Source organism: Apaloderma vittatum, unplaced genomic scaffold, assembly GCF_000703405.1.
Source record: "Apaloderma vittatum isolate BGI_N311 unplaced genomic scaffold, ASM70340v1 scaffold17569, whole genome shotgun sequence".
In the NCBI taxonomy this organism is placed as follows: Eukaryota; Metazoa; Chordata; class Aves; order Trogoniformes; family Trogonidae; genus Apaloderma; species Apaloderma vittatum.
Window position 1 is genome coordinate 1,487 of NW_009737144.1, and position 15,647 is coordinate 17,133.

Consider the following 15,647-nt stretch of genomic DNA (forward strand, 5'->3'; position numbering starts at 1 on the left):
TGAATGGCTAACTTTTTCATAAACATTAAATCAGATTAAAAGTAGTCTCATCCTTGCTTAGGAAGTACTGGTGTATTGAGTAATTGATCTCCTTTGATGCATATGTCAGGGCTAGGATGGAGTACGCTACTATACTGTTCAGTAATTACACGCAATTTGATTACATTCTCTACATGTATTGGAGGACAGGACTAATTTTTACAATACCCTAAGGAAGCAAAGTGTATTGCTGCCGACACTTGCCGAGCTCACTGCAGGTTAGTGTATGCTGGACACAGTCAATTTGAAGCTGTAAGCATTGCCAAGAATAAGAAGCCTCTTGCATATGAGACTGAACATTGATTTCTTCCCTGAGCAATATTACTTGAAGGAGCTAATTCAGTCACCTGGTCCTATTTGATAAGAAATGTAACTGTTTTGATGCTACTGTGAAGGATATTTTTCCTGGAAGAAAGTTCAATATCTGTTTTACTTGTTTTTTACAGGAGCTCTGCTGACAGTGGAGTATGTGAAGAATGATGTTGAAATTTCAGTGGAAGAAGGCAAAGAAACCGTCCTCCGTGTGTCTGAGTAAGTGACTTTGCATCTCTCCTTCTAGCTTTGGGTCAGCAGTTTTATAAATCACATGGCTGTAACATTGACAGTAACCTTTTCAGGTAGGAGGAAGAGAAGAACACAGTTTTTTCTTCATCACTGCATTTCTGATGTCTCTTTGTAGCACAGACAAAACATTTACAATATGTTCTAAATTCGATTCTGGTATTCTTATTTGCATCCATTTACGTCTAGTCATTTATGCTGTACCAGTCACTTATTATTTAGACATTTGCATTTTTGAGGTGCCATGAATTAGCAAAAGCAAGCCCTTTTTATATTAGGCAAGATTAGTATACAAAATTCCTTGGACCAATACGTGGTGGAATGAATTTTAAAGGTTTATATAGCATTATTATTTTGGACTTCTTTCTGCATATAAGTGAAGGCATGATGTTATCTCAGAAAAGTGCTAGTTAACTATGCCACACTATCCAGTCCATCTTCATCCTGTAGATGAGTCTGATCTGGAAATTTTTGTAGAAGTCTGTTTCCTGTCCTTCTAAAAATACTCTGCCATTGGAATAAATAATTCAAGATTTGTGGCATGCAGGTGGTTTTTATTATCTGAGTAGGGTCGTATGCATATCATAAATGCGGGAGCACTGGTGTTATTTTTGGAAAGGTGCATTGTCAACTTAGATTCCATATCAGGTGAGATACCTGGATGTGTCAAGAGGAGAGATCCTGGTGTCTTGAGTACCACTGAGATGTCAGTGGAAATCTGATGCCAAGTATCTTTGGTAAGGAGCATACTTTGACCCATAAACATTGCAGTCCTGGATTCAGGTCTATTAGCACTGTGATGTGTTTGGAATTTCTGATTCTAAGTGTGTTTTTTGAATACTGATTGTTTTTTTGAAGAATAGGGGGAACAATTTATTGTTCACCGACTTGCTGACAAACTCTCATTTTATGGGCTATTTCAGTAGAAGATGCAGTTAAAGCCATGACAAATTGGCATATCCGTAGAATGGTTACAGAAACAGCATTGTGTTTTTTTGTTGGATTGCAGAGATCCTGATTTGATCCTCATAAAGTAACACCAACCAAGCTATTCCACTGTCTTGTAAGCTTGAAAAAGAGCTTGTCACTAGGTACATATTTCTGCAAAAATATTGAAGCACAGGATGATTCACAGTCTTCAATGCTAATGATTGTTTTGCTGGTTGCAAATATTGCTTTCTGTTTAAAATGTTAGACTTGAACTCAGATATGAGTTCTTCCTTGACTGTAATCTCTGATTTTACATTTTGTCTTTTGCTGTGTCTAGTGATGGCATTGAACTTATGATTTTGAATAGAAGCAAGAGAAATGTGGCAGGTTGTATTGGAATTTAATTAGTACGGCATTAATAAGTCTTTGTGTGTTATGCACATGTGGGATAGAGATTATGTAACAGAGAGTTAACTGGGTATCTTTTAGTTGCATGAGAGAATTTTCCCCCTAAGTGGTCTCAGATTTTGTTTTAATTTTCCTTTCACAGTTGAGGCTGTGTGTGTGTGATGTATATACCAAAAGATATAGATGGATATGTATGCCCCTATGACACGTGGGGATGATTTTGGAAAAATATATGTTTATAAGCTCAGCTTTTTTAAAAATTGTTTCATTAAATAATTTTATATTACCATGCCTTCTTCTCATTACATTGCAAAGCCACTCATTTTAAATTGTAATGGAAATTGTCGGAAATGTAAACCAAAAGCTCTTCTGCACTTTGGTCATGTGTGGTTAATATCTAGACTCATAGTTCCATCAGATGGAATTTTTTGTCTTCAATGTCCTCCTGTCCCTGGCATTGGATTATGTTTAAGAAGTAATTCCAAATCTCAATATTGCATTAATTTTCTCTTGCTCGGTTGTACAATCATTTTAAAAATTGATTCTCTATTTTAAAGTCTGTTAAAAGTGTATCTGTAACTTGAGAATTATCAGCTGAACTCATATCTCAACTAATGCTTTTAGTAAATGGATTTCATGGCATCAGTTCTGCTGAAGCTTTCTTATTTTGGCATGATTTGAAATTCACTTGGGATATTTCAGAATTTTTTGGTTTTTTTCTGGGAAACTGTTCTAATGGCTTGATTTGATCAACAGAGAACATTTTATTTGCTTTTTTCCTAGGTTATATTTTGAAGTGCAGTTAAAATCTGTTGACAAACTTTTCAGCTAACTAGCTGAAACTTAGCTGTCAACTAGTTAGCTGAAAAGTTTATCACCAATTTGAGATGATTAATTTTATTTTAAAGGTTATTTTCGAAGACTTATCTTCAAAACTTCATGTGGTAATAGCTCCTGTACAAACCACTTTGCTAAATTGTGATGTCTTTATGGATTGTGTTAGTGTACTTACATCGTACCAGCTCACAGTAGAGCTTTTCCGTTTTGCTTTGGGAGCGCATGCGTGGTTTAGGATAGTCTTACTCTTAGGCTGCCCAGAACAATTCTGCAATGCTTTGTACAAATCAATTCAAATAATGTTTTATTACAGTTGGAGATTCTCTGTGCTGTTTAGTGTTTCATGTTTTTCCTTCTCCCATCTTGTCTTTTGCTTCTTAAATATTTGTCCTGGTATTTCTTTATGTGTCATTTCCTGTCACTTTTGAGAGACACTTACCCTTTGCCTGTAACATTACGTTGTCCCTGTGTATTCTTCCTTAACTTACCCCTGGGGTTAGCAGGCACTAGCTTCAGAGCAGCCCTAATGTTTTGTAACTTGTTCAAAGAAAGGAGGGCAATTAGCATTATGTTTGGGTGGAAGTAGGTCTTTTTTGCCCAAAGAAAATAAACAACTTAAGCACAACTAAGTAAAAGCACAACTAAGCTTTTACTCAGAGCAACATTGTTACATTTCCTATATTTATTCATGTTCGCTTGAGTAATCAGGGATATTTGTTTTAGTGTAAACTAATGAAAACAGTAAAAACACATTGGGCAGACTTTCCATAGATGCAAATGTGTTAGTAACATTTTGCTTTTCTCAGTTGGAAAAAGCTTCATTAAGATCTGATAGCAATATAAAAATTATAATAGGAGGCATTTTGTGTGTGTTAGGCTCCCTGCTGTGATGTTTGTTTTTAGTTACATTTTATGTATCTTTTGTATGCTGGATCCTAGAAGCTTGAAAAGCTAGAAGCAAAAAAAACTACAAATGACCTACATTCCTTAGGTTTTAGTGCAGTTAATGGGACTGTGTCATTGATTTGTATTGAAGATGAGGCTAATTTTACTTGTTAGTATGTCAAGAAGTCTTCTACATCTTTTTCGGAACTTTCACTGATTTTTTACAAGTCTGTTTGAAGGCTATCAAAAATTCTTTTAATTTATTAAAGGACACAGGTGTATAAGGAAGTACTGAACAGTGGCAGAACAGAAATGAAACCTTGTTTAGACAACTCGAAGTGTAGCATTGAGTGGAATGCAACGCTTACAGGAACTCTTTTTGTTGATGTCAATGCTCGTTTAGAAGCAATTTGAGCTCTAATTTTGTAATCTATAGCTGTGTGGGACTGGAGATGAGTCTGTGGAAAATTGATGGTTGTGATGCATCTTTCTTCCAAAGTATTTTAGTAAATATTAATGAAAATGTTCACATTTATCTTAGATACATTTAAAACTAGATTTCTGACAGTATGCAGCTTTTTCTAATACAGTATGTGGGGTGGAAAATGGAGATTAAAACACAGAAGTATACTCTTTGGAGAGCCTTTGGCCTCCAGATCTGTTGAGAATTTTCAACAGCAGAATGGGAAAAAGAAATTCAAATTAGTCTTCTATCTGGAGAAGACTGGGTAAGAGACAGAAATACAGGCTGCCAAGTTTGTTCAGCAGCACAAGTTTAAACTGAGTAAAGTGAGCGATAAATGAACCTTTTTTTCTCCTCTGATGTTAGCCCTTAGAACCATGGTAGAGGCCTTTTGATTCCTCTGTAGATTCCCTAGGAATCCCCTTGAAAGTCATTCTTCTTGTATGGAAAGAGAAGAAAACGAATGTTGATTTAGCTCCTTATGTTCTGGAAAATATGTAGCTCAGGTTATACTGAAGTATTATGTTGGATGGGGAGAGAGGGTTTTATTCTTTGGAAGAATCAGAGTTTTCTTAACTGTCTAAACAAAATTATTTCATGTTTAGAAGCTTATTGTTCTATCTGGTGATAGCAAAGTAAGGACCATTATATTCTTTTGCTAGATACGTGTTGTTTTTTTTTTATTCTGGTGTCCTGATACCTCTTGGTTCACCCAGAAATTACTCTGTGTTTACTTTACACGTTCCAACTATGTGTGCACAATCAAAATTGAACTGGAGGTAGTAATTCAACATACCTTTATCTTTTTTTAGGCATGTTTCGTTTACCGATGTGAATTCAATAGCTCGTTATCTGGCTAGAGTTGCTGGTTCTGCTGGGTTGTATGGTTCAAATCTGTTGGAACACACTGAGGTGAGAAACCATGCCTCTTTTTTTTTCTTTTTTTTTCTTTTTTTTTTCTTTTCCTTTTTCTCCTCTCTTTTGGTCTGTGATCAAAAGTTTTCTTGGTTTGTTTTTTTGAACTTCGCCTCTATTCTGCATTTTAGTGTTAGACTGAGGTTCAAACTATGTGGGATGCGAAAGGTTGAATTTTCTTCAGCTTGCTCTTTCTTATAGTCATAAATCTGAGCTTTGAAAAGGTTACACTCTCTCACACCTGCAGCAGCAACTCCTATCCTGACAGTTCACTAACATAATTCACCTTGGAAGGTTTTATCTGCAACTTTCCCTCTTAGTTTTCCTCAGTTCTGTTGCTGCTACCATGTATCACTTCGGTGTAACACCAGGGAATACTGTATGACATTGAAATAGTACATTAGTTTTTGGTGCATACGATGGGCAAAACCATGACCTCAGTTTAATTCAGTGAAATGTGGTGAGACGTCGCCATGTAGATGGACTGTTCCCTCATGCAAAGTCCCGTATTCTGTAGTGCTTTGCTAGTGGTGTCATGAGGACACCAGAATTTTTCTGCCGAGGAGAGAATGTTTTGGTCTTTCTTGCTTACACAGATCACAAAAAGTTATTAGAAACTGTGGTTATGATATGAAATAAGAGGGAATTCTTCCTAAGTCTAGCTTAGAATAATCATGTGCTGAATTTAAGGTGGTAGTTAAAACTAGCAGATAAATTGAAATTTATTTCTTCTGAAATTTGGAAAGGAACTGAAGGACTTGATTAGCTCTTTTCTACAATTACTCGGATTAGCTGTAATCCCTTTTCAGTCCTTATAGCTGGTCTCCTGGAAAGTGTTCTCTTGGTATATTGCTTGTAAGACATTAAAAAAGTTATCTTGTGGCTATTTCAACTTTCTGACCAAACCCTTTGTTTTTAAGTTAAGCCCCGAGCCTCTGCACACGCAGTTTCAAGACTGATATTTTGATGAAGTAGTTCTTTTCACTTCTGCACCTTTCAAAAATAAAGTTGTAATTCAAGAAGTACAGGGACAGCTGCATTTGTGGTGCAAATATTTTGGAGCATAACTGCAAATGAATGAACTGAATTCTGTGATGATGTAATTACATCTGTGCCTGCCGTGTTGGCTGGAATATTGGAAGGATTCCTGACGCAATTTACAAAACATGTGCACATGAAATAAGGACAGAGGGCTAGAAGAGACACTTGAATCCCTCAATGCTTTAAGAGATTAATTTATAGACAGGGCTACCATTATTAACCAAAGGCCTGATTCATCATTTTTCTTTTCTTGGTGTATGCTCCTTTCATGGAGCAAGACTGTTTTGCAAGAGAGGGGGAGGGTAAGTGAGGTGAGGGAGGGATTTTATTTCTTCAAATCTTGAAAAAGATGAAGCAGAGAAGATAGGGACTGCAGGGAAAATGGTAAACTTATCCGGCAGCAGTACCGGGAGGATAAACTAGGTCGCAAATGTGGTATCTGAGTAGTTGAAGGATAACTGCGATTATTGTTTAGTGTGTGTGAAAAATAAGTACCTAATAACTGCTAATTATTTTTACCAGTAGGATTAGCTTCAGTAAAGTCAGTATTTTGAGCAGTTTGAATACATCTTGAAGGAAGAAATTAAATTTAGTAATTTGTTATAGTTCTGGGTGAATGTTTCTGTATATTTTAAACATTCCTTAAGCATATATTATGATTTATTGGCCAATATATTTAACATTCCAGCTGATATTTTCTGGTCCGCTATTAAGTGGATTGTGTAGTACTTCAGGGTTTGGTTTTTTTTAAGAAGCTTCTTTCTCGTTCCTTTAATAATTTTGACTATCTTTTGTCCCTTAAAACTAGATTGACCACTGGCTGGAGTTCAGTGCCACAAAGTTATCCACTGCCAACCAGTTTCTTTCAGCAGTCCAAGAGCTCAACCACTGTCTGTCTCTACGAACTTACTTGGTTGGAAACTCTCTGAGTCTCGCAGACTTATGTGTCTGGGCTGTACTAAAAGGTATCAGTGTATGTTCTCACTTTCCTTGGCTTGTGATCAGTGTATAGCAGGAGACTTCAAATTTCGTTTTTTTGTGGATGCTAGTGTTACCTCTCAACTGTATGCCAGACTGCATGCTGTTGTGCATAGTGCTTTGGCCTGTGCCTTGCTAGTGATGGAAATAGTATAGCTTAGGAAACCCTAGAACTGTTTTTAAATTGTTGCTCTGTTTGGAAATGTATAGGATGTAATCATAGACGGGGATTTTTTTTAAATTCTTTTGTGTTAACTGTAAACGTGTCTTTTTATGACCTGTTGCCTAAATATGAAAATTTGATGTGCCTAAAATTCTTGGATTAAATATTTAGATTATTTTGTAATACTGTAAAACTATAAACACAGACCTTTCCATGGCATCATCTTAGTAGAGCAAATTTCTTTAGTTTGAATTATTAAAAGAGCCATATGTTACTCTCTGAAATACCCTTCCGAGATTAAAAGAAGCTTTGATGATCTGTTTTTATTGGTTTGGTTTTTGTATTTTAGATATATGTCTAAAGTTGATTATGTGCCAATCTATTATTCAGTATAACCAAATTCCTCTTGAAAGCAAAATGCATACTCAAGAGTAAAAGCTAACATCTTTTGTTATTTTTCCAAAGTTGATGCTCTTAAGAGAAATCTGAAAAAAGTGTACTATTTTTTTCTTTTCTTCCTCTTTTCTTCTTCAGAATCTTTGTAGTGAAGTTGTGTTCCTTGAAAATTAGATTGTGGGAGTACAGGCTCTCAGAAATAAAGAGCAGTACTGATACATGCCTCAATTCTGTTAAAGCTTAGAAAATATCAAACACAGACACACTAGATCAGTATTTTATATTTCTGTCTTGAAAAAAGTTTTTATTAATTTTTGACCTGTGTGATACAAAGAAAAATGTGTGTTCCCCAGTCCCTTCCCGCCTTCTGATGTAACGAATCCAAGAAAGAATGCAGTATCTTGTGTGTTTGGAGGGAGTTTGTTTATTTAATTTGCTTTAAAATGGCTTGTGTCCGAATGACTAAATGTCTTTTCAGAAGAAAGCATGAGTAGCGTTTACAAATTATAATCTTCAGTAATCATTCAATTTTTATAATTTAATAACTGGAAAAATTGTTTGTTTTGTAACAGATAATAACATATGGCAAGAGCAATTGCAGCAAAACAAAGCCCCTGTCCATGCCAAGCGGTGGTATGGCTTTCTTGAGGTACAGCGTGCTTTTCAGGCAGTAGGAGCCAAGTGGGCTTCTGGTACACCAAAGGTTAAAATGGTAAGATTTACTCAGATTCTGTGGAGAGAGTGTGTAAGACAATATTATTAATCTTTTAAAAGTTAGAGAATTAAAAGGAATCAGTTGTACAGTAAATTATATTTCTGTAAAATCTTGTTTGAAGATAAAGCTGTAACAGCTTTGAATGCTGTAGTTCAGTGCTTAAATGGAATCTTGTAAAAATGGCACCTCTTAATCAGCGCAGCTCTTTAGATACATTGTTTGCTTTTTATAAAGATCCTGGCAGACCTGCAAAGATTTCGGTCTTTCCTTGATTGAACTTGTTGATCACATTCAGGTTAAGAACACCACAATATAAAAAAAGTGGCTAGCAACGTTTTTTTTCTGTGGAATAAATTAAACAACTTGGTGAGACTTTTCAGTCCTAGATCAGATTTAAAGACAGAGTAACAAAAATTCTAGAACTAATCTTGTTTTGATGTATTATGAGTAATGTGAAAGTTGGAAAGAGGTTCATTTGGCATCTAATGTGGCAGCTTTTTGTCCTCTGGTTTGAAAGAAAACCTTGGTGTATAATTTTGTATCTGATTATACAGCTAACATGATCTTAATTTGTATCTGTTAATTTTTAAGGCAACAGAAAAGAAATCAGATGTTGGGAAGTTTGTTGAGCTTCCTGGTGCAGAGATGGGAAAAGTCATTGTAAGGTTTCCTCCTGAAGCAAGTGGGTAAGAAACTTAATTACTTTGAGAAGATTCTGTTTGTGTTTTTTCTTTAAAAAAACAGGTATGCTGAAGTGAGGATGTTAGTCAGCTTATCAGACAAGGTTTTTAAGCCAAAAGATTATTTAAAGCTCTGTCCACATCTGCATTAGAGCTGAACCTGGAATAAGGAGGTTAGTTGCCAGCAGGTGACGTGGTGCTGCCCTGCAGTGGGACGAGGAGAAGCAGCAGGACGGTGTTTGCACGGATAACGGAGGCCTGTGCACAGACGGGAGCTCCGATGTGTAAATGAAGTTTTTACAAGTTGGGCGAAGGGACTTGTAGTGCTTCTTCAGGAAGCTTAGATTTGAGAAGGGGAAGACGTACAGGAGAGCCTTCCTTCGGGAAGCTTGGCCCCAGATGTGTGATGGAGGCCTTTGGCCCAGGGCCCAGGCTGTACATAGTCCCAAAGCACAAACTCCTTAAGGACTGTGCAGAGGAGTTGTGATGAGCCAGTTTAATAAATACAGTTTTCAGTCAGCTTTTAGTTATATGTTTCTTTTCAGAGTTGCCTGATGAGCTGTAAAATGTCCATAATTGCATTTCTTCGTTAGACTGGCTCTTCTCAGCATCATGTGACTTCTGTAGTAGTGGTTTTTACTCTATTAGTCCAGTATAAACTGTTGCTCCTAAGTTATGTATTATGTGCATGCAGGCATATAACATAGATTGTTCTCACTTGACTTCGGTAGCTTACGGTGTCTTAATTCTGGTGTTTTCATTAAAACACAGTTCTTCAGGGACACATATATTTCAATTTTTTTTTTTCAAAAGTTATTTTCATTTTGTGGATTTGGGGTTTTTGTATTTTGTTTAAATTGGAAGTAGCTTTTTAGCTTGTGTTAAAAATACCCAACGACCACCACTTTTCTGAATGTGGTGTGTTCTGATTATCTGGTGACTGCTACTGAGTATCATTAACACTTGGTTTAAGTTAGTCTGTAAAACTTTGTGTCCATAGAGGCACTCTAATTTACAGATTTAGGTATTTTTAACAGTTAACTACTAAATTTGCAGTAGAAAAAATATACTCTACTTTCATATGTAGGTAGTATTTCAATGAGTATCCTTGGTTGTCTTTTTTTTTTTTTTGGTTAGGCTTAGGTATTGCTTTCTATTCTTTTCACACACACATACGAAAAAGAGTCTAGCTGAAGTAGTGCTGATGTATATATTTTTTTTATTTCCTTTTTTAGATATCTGCATATCGGTCATGCCAAAGCCGCTCTGCTAAATCAGCACTACCAAGTTAACTTTAAAGGAAAACTCATTATGAGATTTGATGACACAAATCCAGAAAAAGAGAAGGAAGACTTTGAAAAGGTATGGTAAGAGAGCAGGGAAATCCATTCACTGTGTAGCTAATTCAAAGGTAAATGATGTGCTGAGCTGCTCTTGCACACTTTTTTTGCACTGGATTTTTACGTTACCACTATTACACTTAAGTCTTATGCTTGAAAGAAAAATCCATCATCCTTACCTTAAAAAGCTCAAAGCTTATTTTCTTTTGGCTTATTTCTTCCCTTTCTCCGGTGTTTATTCTACTGTATGTAAATACACAACTCTTGCAGTACAGTGTTGTTTTCATTGCATAAATGCTTTTCAGCTTTCATGTCCTTTTCTTGTCCTACCTCCTTCTTAAGTTAAGTCTGATCTCGTATAGCTGTAGGCGATGAATGAATGATAAATGCCTGCCTCTCTTTCCTTTCAAGCATGTCACGTTATTTGTATGGCTTATCCTTACTGGGCAATGGAGCATTAAAGCACCACATCTGGCATGGAGAGGGTAGCGGTTTAAGAAAACTTGCTTTTCTGAATATTACAATATACATTTTCACATTTTCTTAGGTTATTCTTGAAGATGTGGCAATGCTGCACATCAAACCAGATCAATTTACATATACCTCAGATCACTTTGAAACAATAATGAAATATGCTGAGAAGCTTATTCAAGAAGGGAAGGCATATGTGGATGATACTCCTGCAGAACAAATGAAAGCAGAGCGGGAGCAGAGAGTGGAATCTAAACACAGAAATAACTGTAAGATATTTTAAGCTTCTGTCTTGCTTTCTTCTCAATTTGACATCAAAATCTGATTTTTTTTATTACACAATTAGTCATCTCATCCATCTTTGTTATCTCTAAGGTCCTGGAAGTGTTTAGTGCTTTGTTCTCTAGGGCTGTAATAAGCGTGCCTTTACACAGATGCAGTAAACTTGTGTATGTTTGAGTTCATCACCACTCATTACTACTTCTAATAAAAACAAAATATGAAATGTGTGAAAATGAATTTTGGTGTCTAAAGAGAGGGAGTGACCTGGCTTTTTGTTACTGCAGTAAGAAAATGTGCTTCTCTATCAACATCAGCCTTGGAAAATTATTTATTTTCATTGTTCTTAGGTGTCAATAAGAATCTGCAAATGTGGGAAGAAATGAAAAAGGGAACAGAATATGGACAAACTTGTTGTCTACGAGCAAAAATAGATATGAGTAGTAACAATGGATGTATGAGGGATCCAACTCTTTATCGTTGTAAAAACCAGCCTCACCCACGTACTGGAAGTACCTACAAGTATGTCCACTTCCTCCTTGAATGACCTGTGATTTTTACTCTTTTCAGGGCATTTATCATTCTTCAGTAAACTACTTTTAATACTTGGAACCTGCTAGCTTTTTTCAGTCAGAATATGTAATGAGATTCTTGACCTTCTGAAACTTCTGCAGGTGACTTTCAAAACCTGTGGGTTGGCCATCGTGGCCAGCAGTGAATATTATTCAGTTTTGGTCCGTAAATACAATTTGTGCCAGTGAAGAGCTTCGAGTCAAAGCATGAATTAAGACTTAATGGCTATATCTTGGACAGCAAAGCCAAGCTCTAGAAGCTTAAGGCAAACCCGTGGCAATTTTGCAGTGCTACAATTTTATATTGCTGTGAAACATCCTCGATCTACTTACCTGAGTAGCTGCTTCCATTTTCACAGCAACTGCTGTCTTGGTGCAGAATGAAGAATCACCACATTGTGCATTGAAGTAAGCAAACCCAATTGGTCCAGGCTGTGCTTCAGTGCTTATCTGAAACCTCTGTTTCCAGCTATACAGCTCTCTTTTCGGAAACATGGGTTTAACGTGTGTATAGTACTAAAGCTATGTCTGTGGGTAGTGATTTGTTTTTAAACATGAAAGCTTTGCTTATTATTCTGTCAACTAATGATTCTTTTTGATATTTAAAGGAAAAAACAAACTACAAGTCAGCATTTTAAGTGTTTGAAAAGAACACTAGCAGTGTAGGATTATTTTTTTTAGTCTTGAATATTAAAGCAATGATCAATTAATTTCTTGAAGGTGTCCTTTGTTTTAAAAACGCATTGCCTTCTAGATCTTTTAATGGGCAATTTGTTGTGGATGTGCTATTTTAGTCTTGATCTAAAAGTTTTGAGAATCATAGATTGTAAATATAATATATGAATATAAATTATGCCTAGCTGAAATGTTTATGTGTGAGGAAGGCGTTTTGTTCTTCTACTCTACTAATTGAAGGTCTTTATTCCCAGAGTTTATCCCACGTACGATTTTGCCTGCCCCATTGTTGACAGTATCGAAGGTGTCACACATGCATTGAGGACAACTGAATACCACGACAGAGACGAACAATTCTACTGGATCATTGAGGCACTGGGCATAAGGAAACCATATATATGGGAGTACAGCCGGCTAAACCTCAACAACACTGTGCTCTCCAAGAGAAAACTTACATGGTTTGTCAACGAAGGGCTTGTGGATGGCTGGTATGTTTCACAGTTGTAGTTCAGCATTGTTCCTTAAGAAAACAGTGACTTAGGCACACATTCTCTGTTTTGGGCGGTGTTTAGGTATCAAAGCAGCATGAATCACTATTTAAAAAATATTTAAGAACATAGATTAATTATAATGGCTTCTGTGCATACAGTGGGTCTGTTTACTACTCTACAGTAGCTGTGTACATACATATTCATATCCCGTAATAAACATGTGGTGGGTTATTTTTGGACTCTGGCTCTTGCTACAGGTACTACGTATGCATTTTCCACTCTGAGTCATCGGATACATTCCTGAGTCATGCCAGAAGGAGACCTGAAGTGAAGAACTTCTGGTCCTATCCATCTAGTCAGATCTGTCCTACTTCCCTCCCACCTGCTGTCCCCACCTTCTGTCTCTTCTTTTTTTTTTGAATTACCTGTATTTCTGGAGATAGGGCTCAGTGGCCTGGTAGCCTAAGTATTTTCCTAGAAAGGATGAGCCAAGGGTTTACACTTTTGTGTGTAGCTCTCTATAGAGTGGCTCCTTTGTTCATTCCACAATGGGCTAGGCATAGGAGCGGACCATCTGAAGTATTCTCTTTGTAGCACACAAAGATAATGCTAATTCAGACAACTGCTTGTAGGTGATTCTGTGCTCAACCTACAGGAGCATCATTTTACATGAGTTCCTAGGCTGTCTGGTTGTCTTGCTTAGATGTGCCAAGCATGCAGGGTTGTTTTCTTTTTTATTTCTCCCCTCATTTTATTTTTTGATTGTGTTGGAAGCCTAGACTCTTAGCTTATGCGTGTAACCACTCTGCTGGAGGAAAATTTGTTTTGTTTTGGTTTTGGTTTCTCTTGTTCTTTTCTTTTTTTTCTGTGTGATATAGCTCATCTTATGATGACCTGCCTCCCTGTTAGGTCCTCAGCAAGATTTTATTGGTATTTCCACCAGCACATACTTAAATTCCAGATTGGGCCTTAAAATCACAGAATTCTATCACTAATGTCATTGGGAGATAACATTGTCGTCACTCACCTCTTTCTGATTTCACTTGAGCAAGAAAAAATCAAATCCTGTTGTTTCAGGTTTCGTTAATCAGATGCCATACTAATGTGATAGACACATCACTTCTGCCTTGCCAGTTCTTGAGAGATTTCAGATTGCATAGGTATACGAAAAGAGCCCCTTCACCAAGAGATGGCTTCCCTTCCTGGGAATATGTATGGAATTGTATGGATAAGAGCTCAGTCTTTTCAGCGGAGTTTTCTCATCTAGCTCTTAATTCACACATGCACAATACGCCGTGCCTTTCACTTCTGGCGGTATTAGTAAAGTTTTCGATCAGGGTAGCTAATATGTAGAACTTGGCTTGTGACGCTGATGAAATGTCTTTTTCTACTAGGGATGACCCAAGGTTTCCCACCGTGCGTGGTGTCCTAAGAAGAGGCATGACAGTTGAAGGGCTAAAACAATTCATTGCTGCTCAGGTGTGTGTCCTCTTCTGATTCTTTGAATCTCACTTGATAAGGACAAGTTTTTGTGAAGTTTCAGTTAAAGTGCTTGTCACTGGGATATTTCCTCTTTTGAATGTTTGCTGCTTTCGTGTGTACTGCTTCCACAGTACTAACACTTGTGAGCGGGTTCTGGCTCAAGATGCCTTTCTAAACTGTTTCAATGAATGCAAACCATCAAGGGTTCCTAGTTTTAAAGGATTTTGCTTTAGATGAGCCTAATAGCTGTAATATTTTTATATTAATGTTGAGGGTTGGTTTTTGGTTTTGTTTTTGTTTTTTCTCAGGGCTCCTCTAGATCTGTCGTGAATATGGAGTGGGATAAAATTTGGTCCTTTAACAAAAAGGTATGTGCTTCCTTGAATTTGATGCTACTCGCTTAATCTTCTTTCTGGGATATGTAGAGAATCCAGCGTTCGTTGGAGTGCTTATCACAACAAGTAGCAGTTGCAATATGTTGCATCATTTGGCACACTTTCAGGAAAATGGAATGTCCCTCCCTTTCTAACTTGAACTAGCACTAACCCTATTGATTCTCCTATACCAATGCTTACTTGCCTTATTTAGTAGTATGGGGAAGGATAATGGTATTTGCTGTAAATCTGATATGAAAACTGCATTTCATTTTTCTGCTTTCAAGCTGCGAGCTATCTGTAAGAAGGTATTACTTAATGCTTTTTACCTTAGCATATAGCTTACAGTGCTGTAAGCATACATAGCATAAGCTATCATTTTGCAGCTTCATAGCACAGTCACATTTGCTTATAACAGGAGCTCTACAAACCCACTGAAAATGCATTATTCCTAGTTTTAAAAGGCTGCCCGTTTCTGGTTTGGCTGCTTTGTTCACATAAACACAAACCTTACCCAATTGGATTCACGTTGGCCGCTTTTCCTTTCTGTGGCAAAAGGACTAAGGCGCTGCACATACTGCCTATGTAGATCAAGCCAGCACTGCTGATGTTTCTCACTGAATGTCCAGTAAGGAATATTGCATCTCGACATGGTTAGTCGCTTTTTCACAGCGGATGCTTGGACACTATAATAAGGCGAATTGTTACAACGCTGATTGCATATTTTGTGTGATTGTGGAAACACCTGTTATTTTGCATTGGGATTCCTGCTTGGTTTTGCTTAGATAATACCCAGATATTTTCATTTAAGTAGTTTTTGCTTGTCTGGCATGTACCTGGTATTTCTTTATGTATTTTGCATTTGGTCTGCTATATACACAAAGGTTTGTGAATTGGTTCTTTCTGTTGCTGCATAAATATATATATGACTAAGAATTGGAATTTGTGCAAA

At 36.8% G+C, this 15,647-nt stretch overlaps 1 protein-coding gene across 1 annotated transcript in view; it reads left to right on the forward strand.

Annotated features, from left to right (window-relative positions):
• Window positions 1-489: 489 nt before the first annotated feature.
• The window catches only part of LOC104267485 (bifunctional glutamate/proline--tRNA ligase-like), a gene marked incomplete at its 3' end in the record, with an annotated part of 29,756 nt that continues 14,598 nt past the window's right edge, over window positions 490-15,647 (forward strand). Inside the window, exons 1-11 of the mRNA XM_009877239.1 lie at window positions 490-570; window positions 4,936-5,035; window positions 6,888-7,044; window positions 8,189-8,328; window positions 8,923-9,017; window positions 10,247-10,373; window positions 10,899-11,091; window positions 11,452-11,623; window positions 12,603-12,836; window positions 14,234-14,318; window positions 14,630-14,689. Coding sequence (XP_009875541.1) covers window positions 8,326-8,328; window positions 8,923-9,017; window positions 10,247-10,373; window positions 10,899-11,091; window positions 11,452-11,623; window positions 12,603-12,836; window positions 14,234-14,318; window positions 14,630-14,689 — 969 coding nt within the window. The remainder of the gene's footprint in view (window positions 571-4,935; window positions 5,036-6,887; window positions 7,045-8,188; window positions 8,329-8,922; window positions 9,018-10,246; window positions 10,374-10,898; window positions 11,092-11,451; window positions 11,624-12,602; window positions 12,837-14,233; window positions 14,319-14,629; window positions 14,690-15,647) is intronic.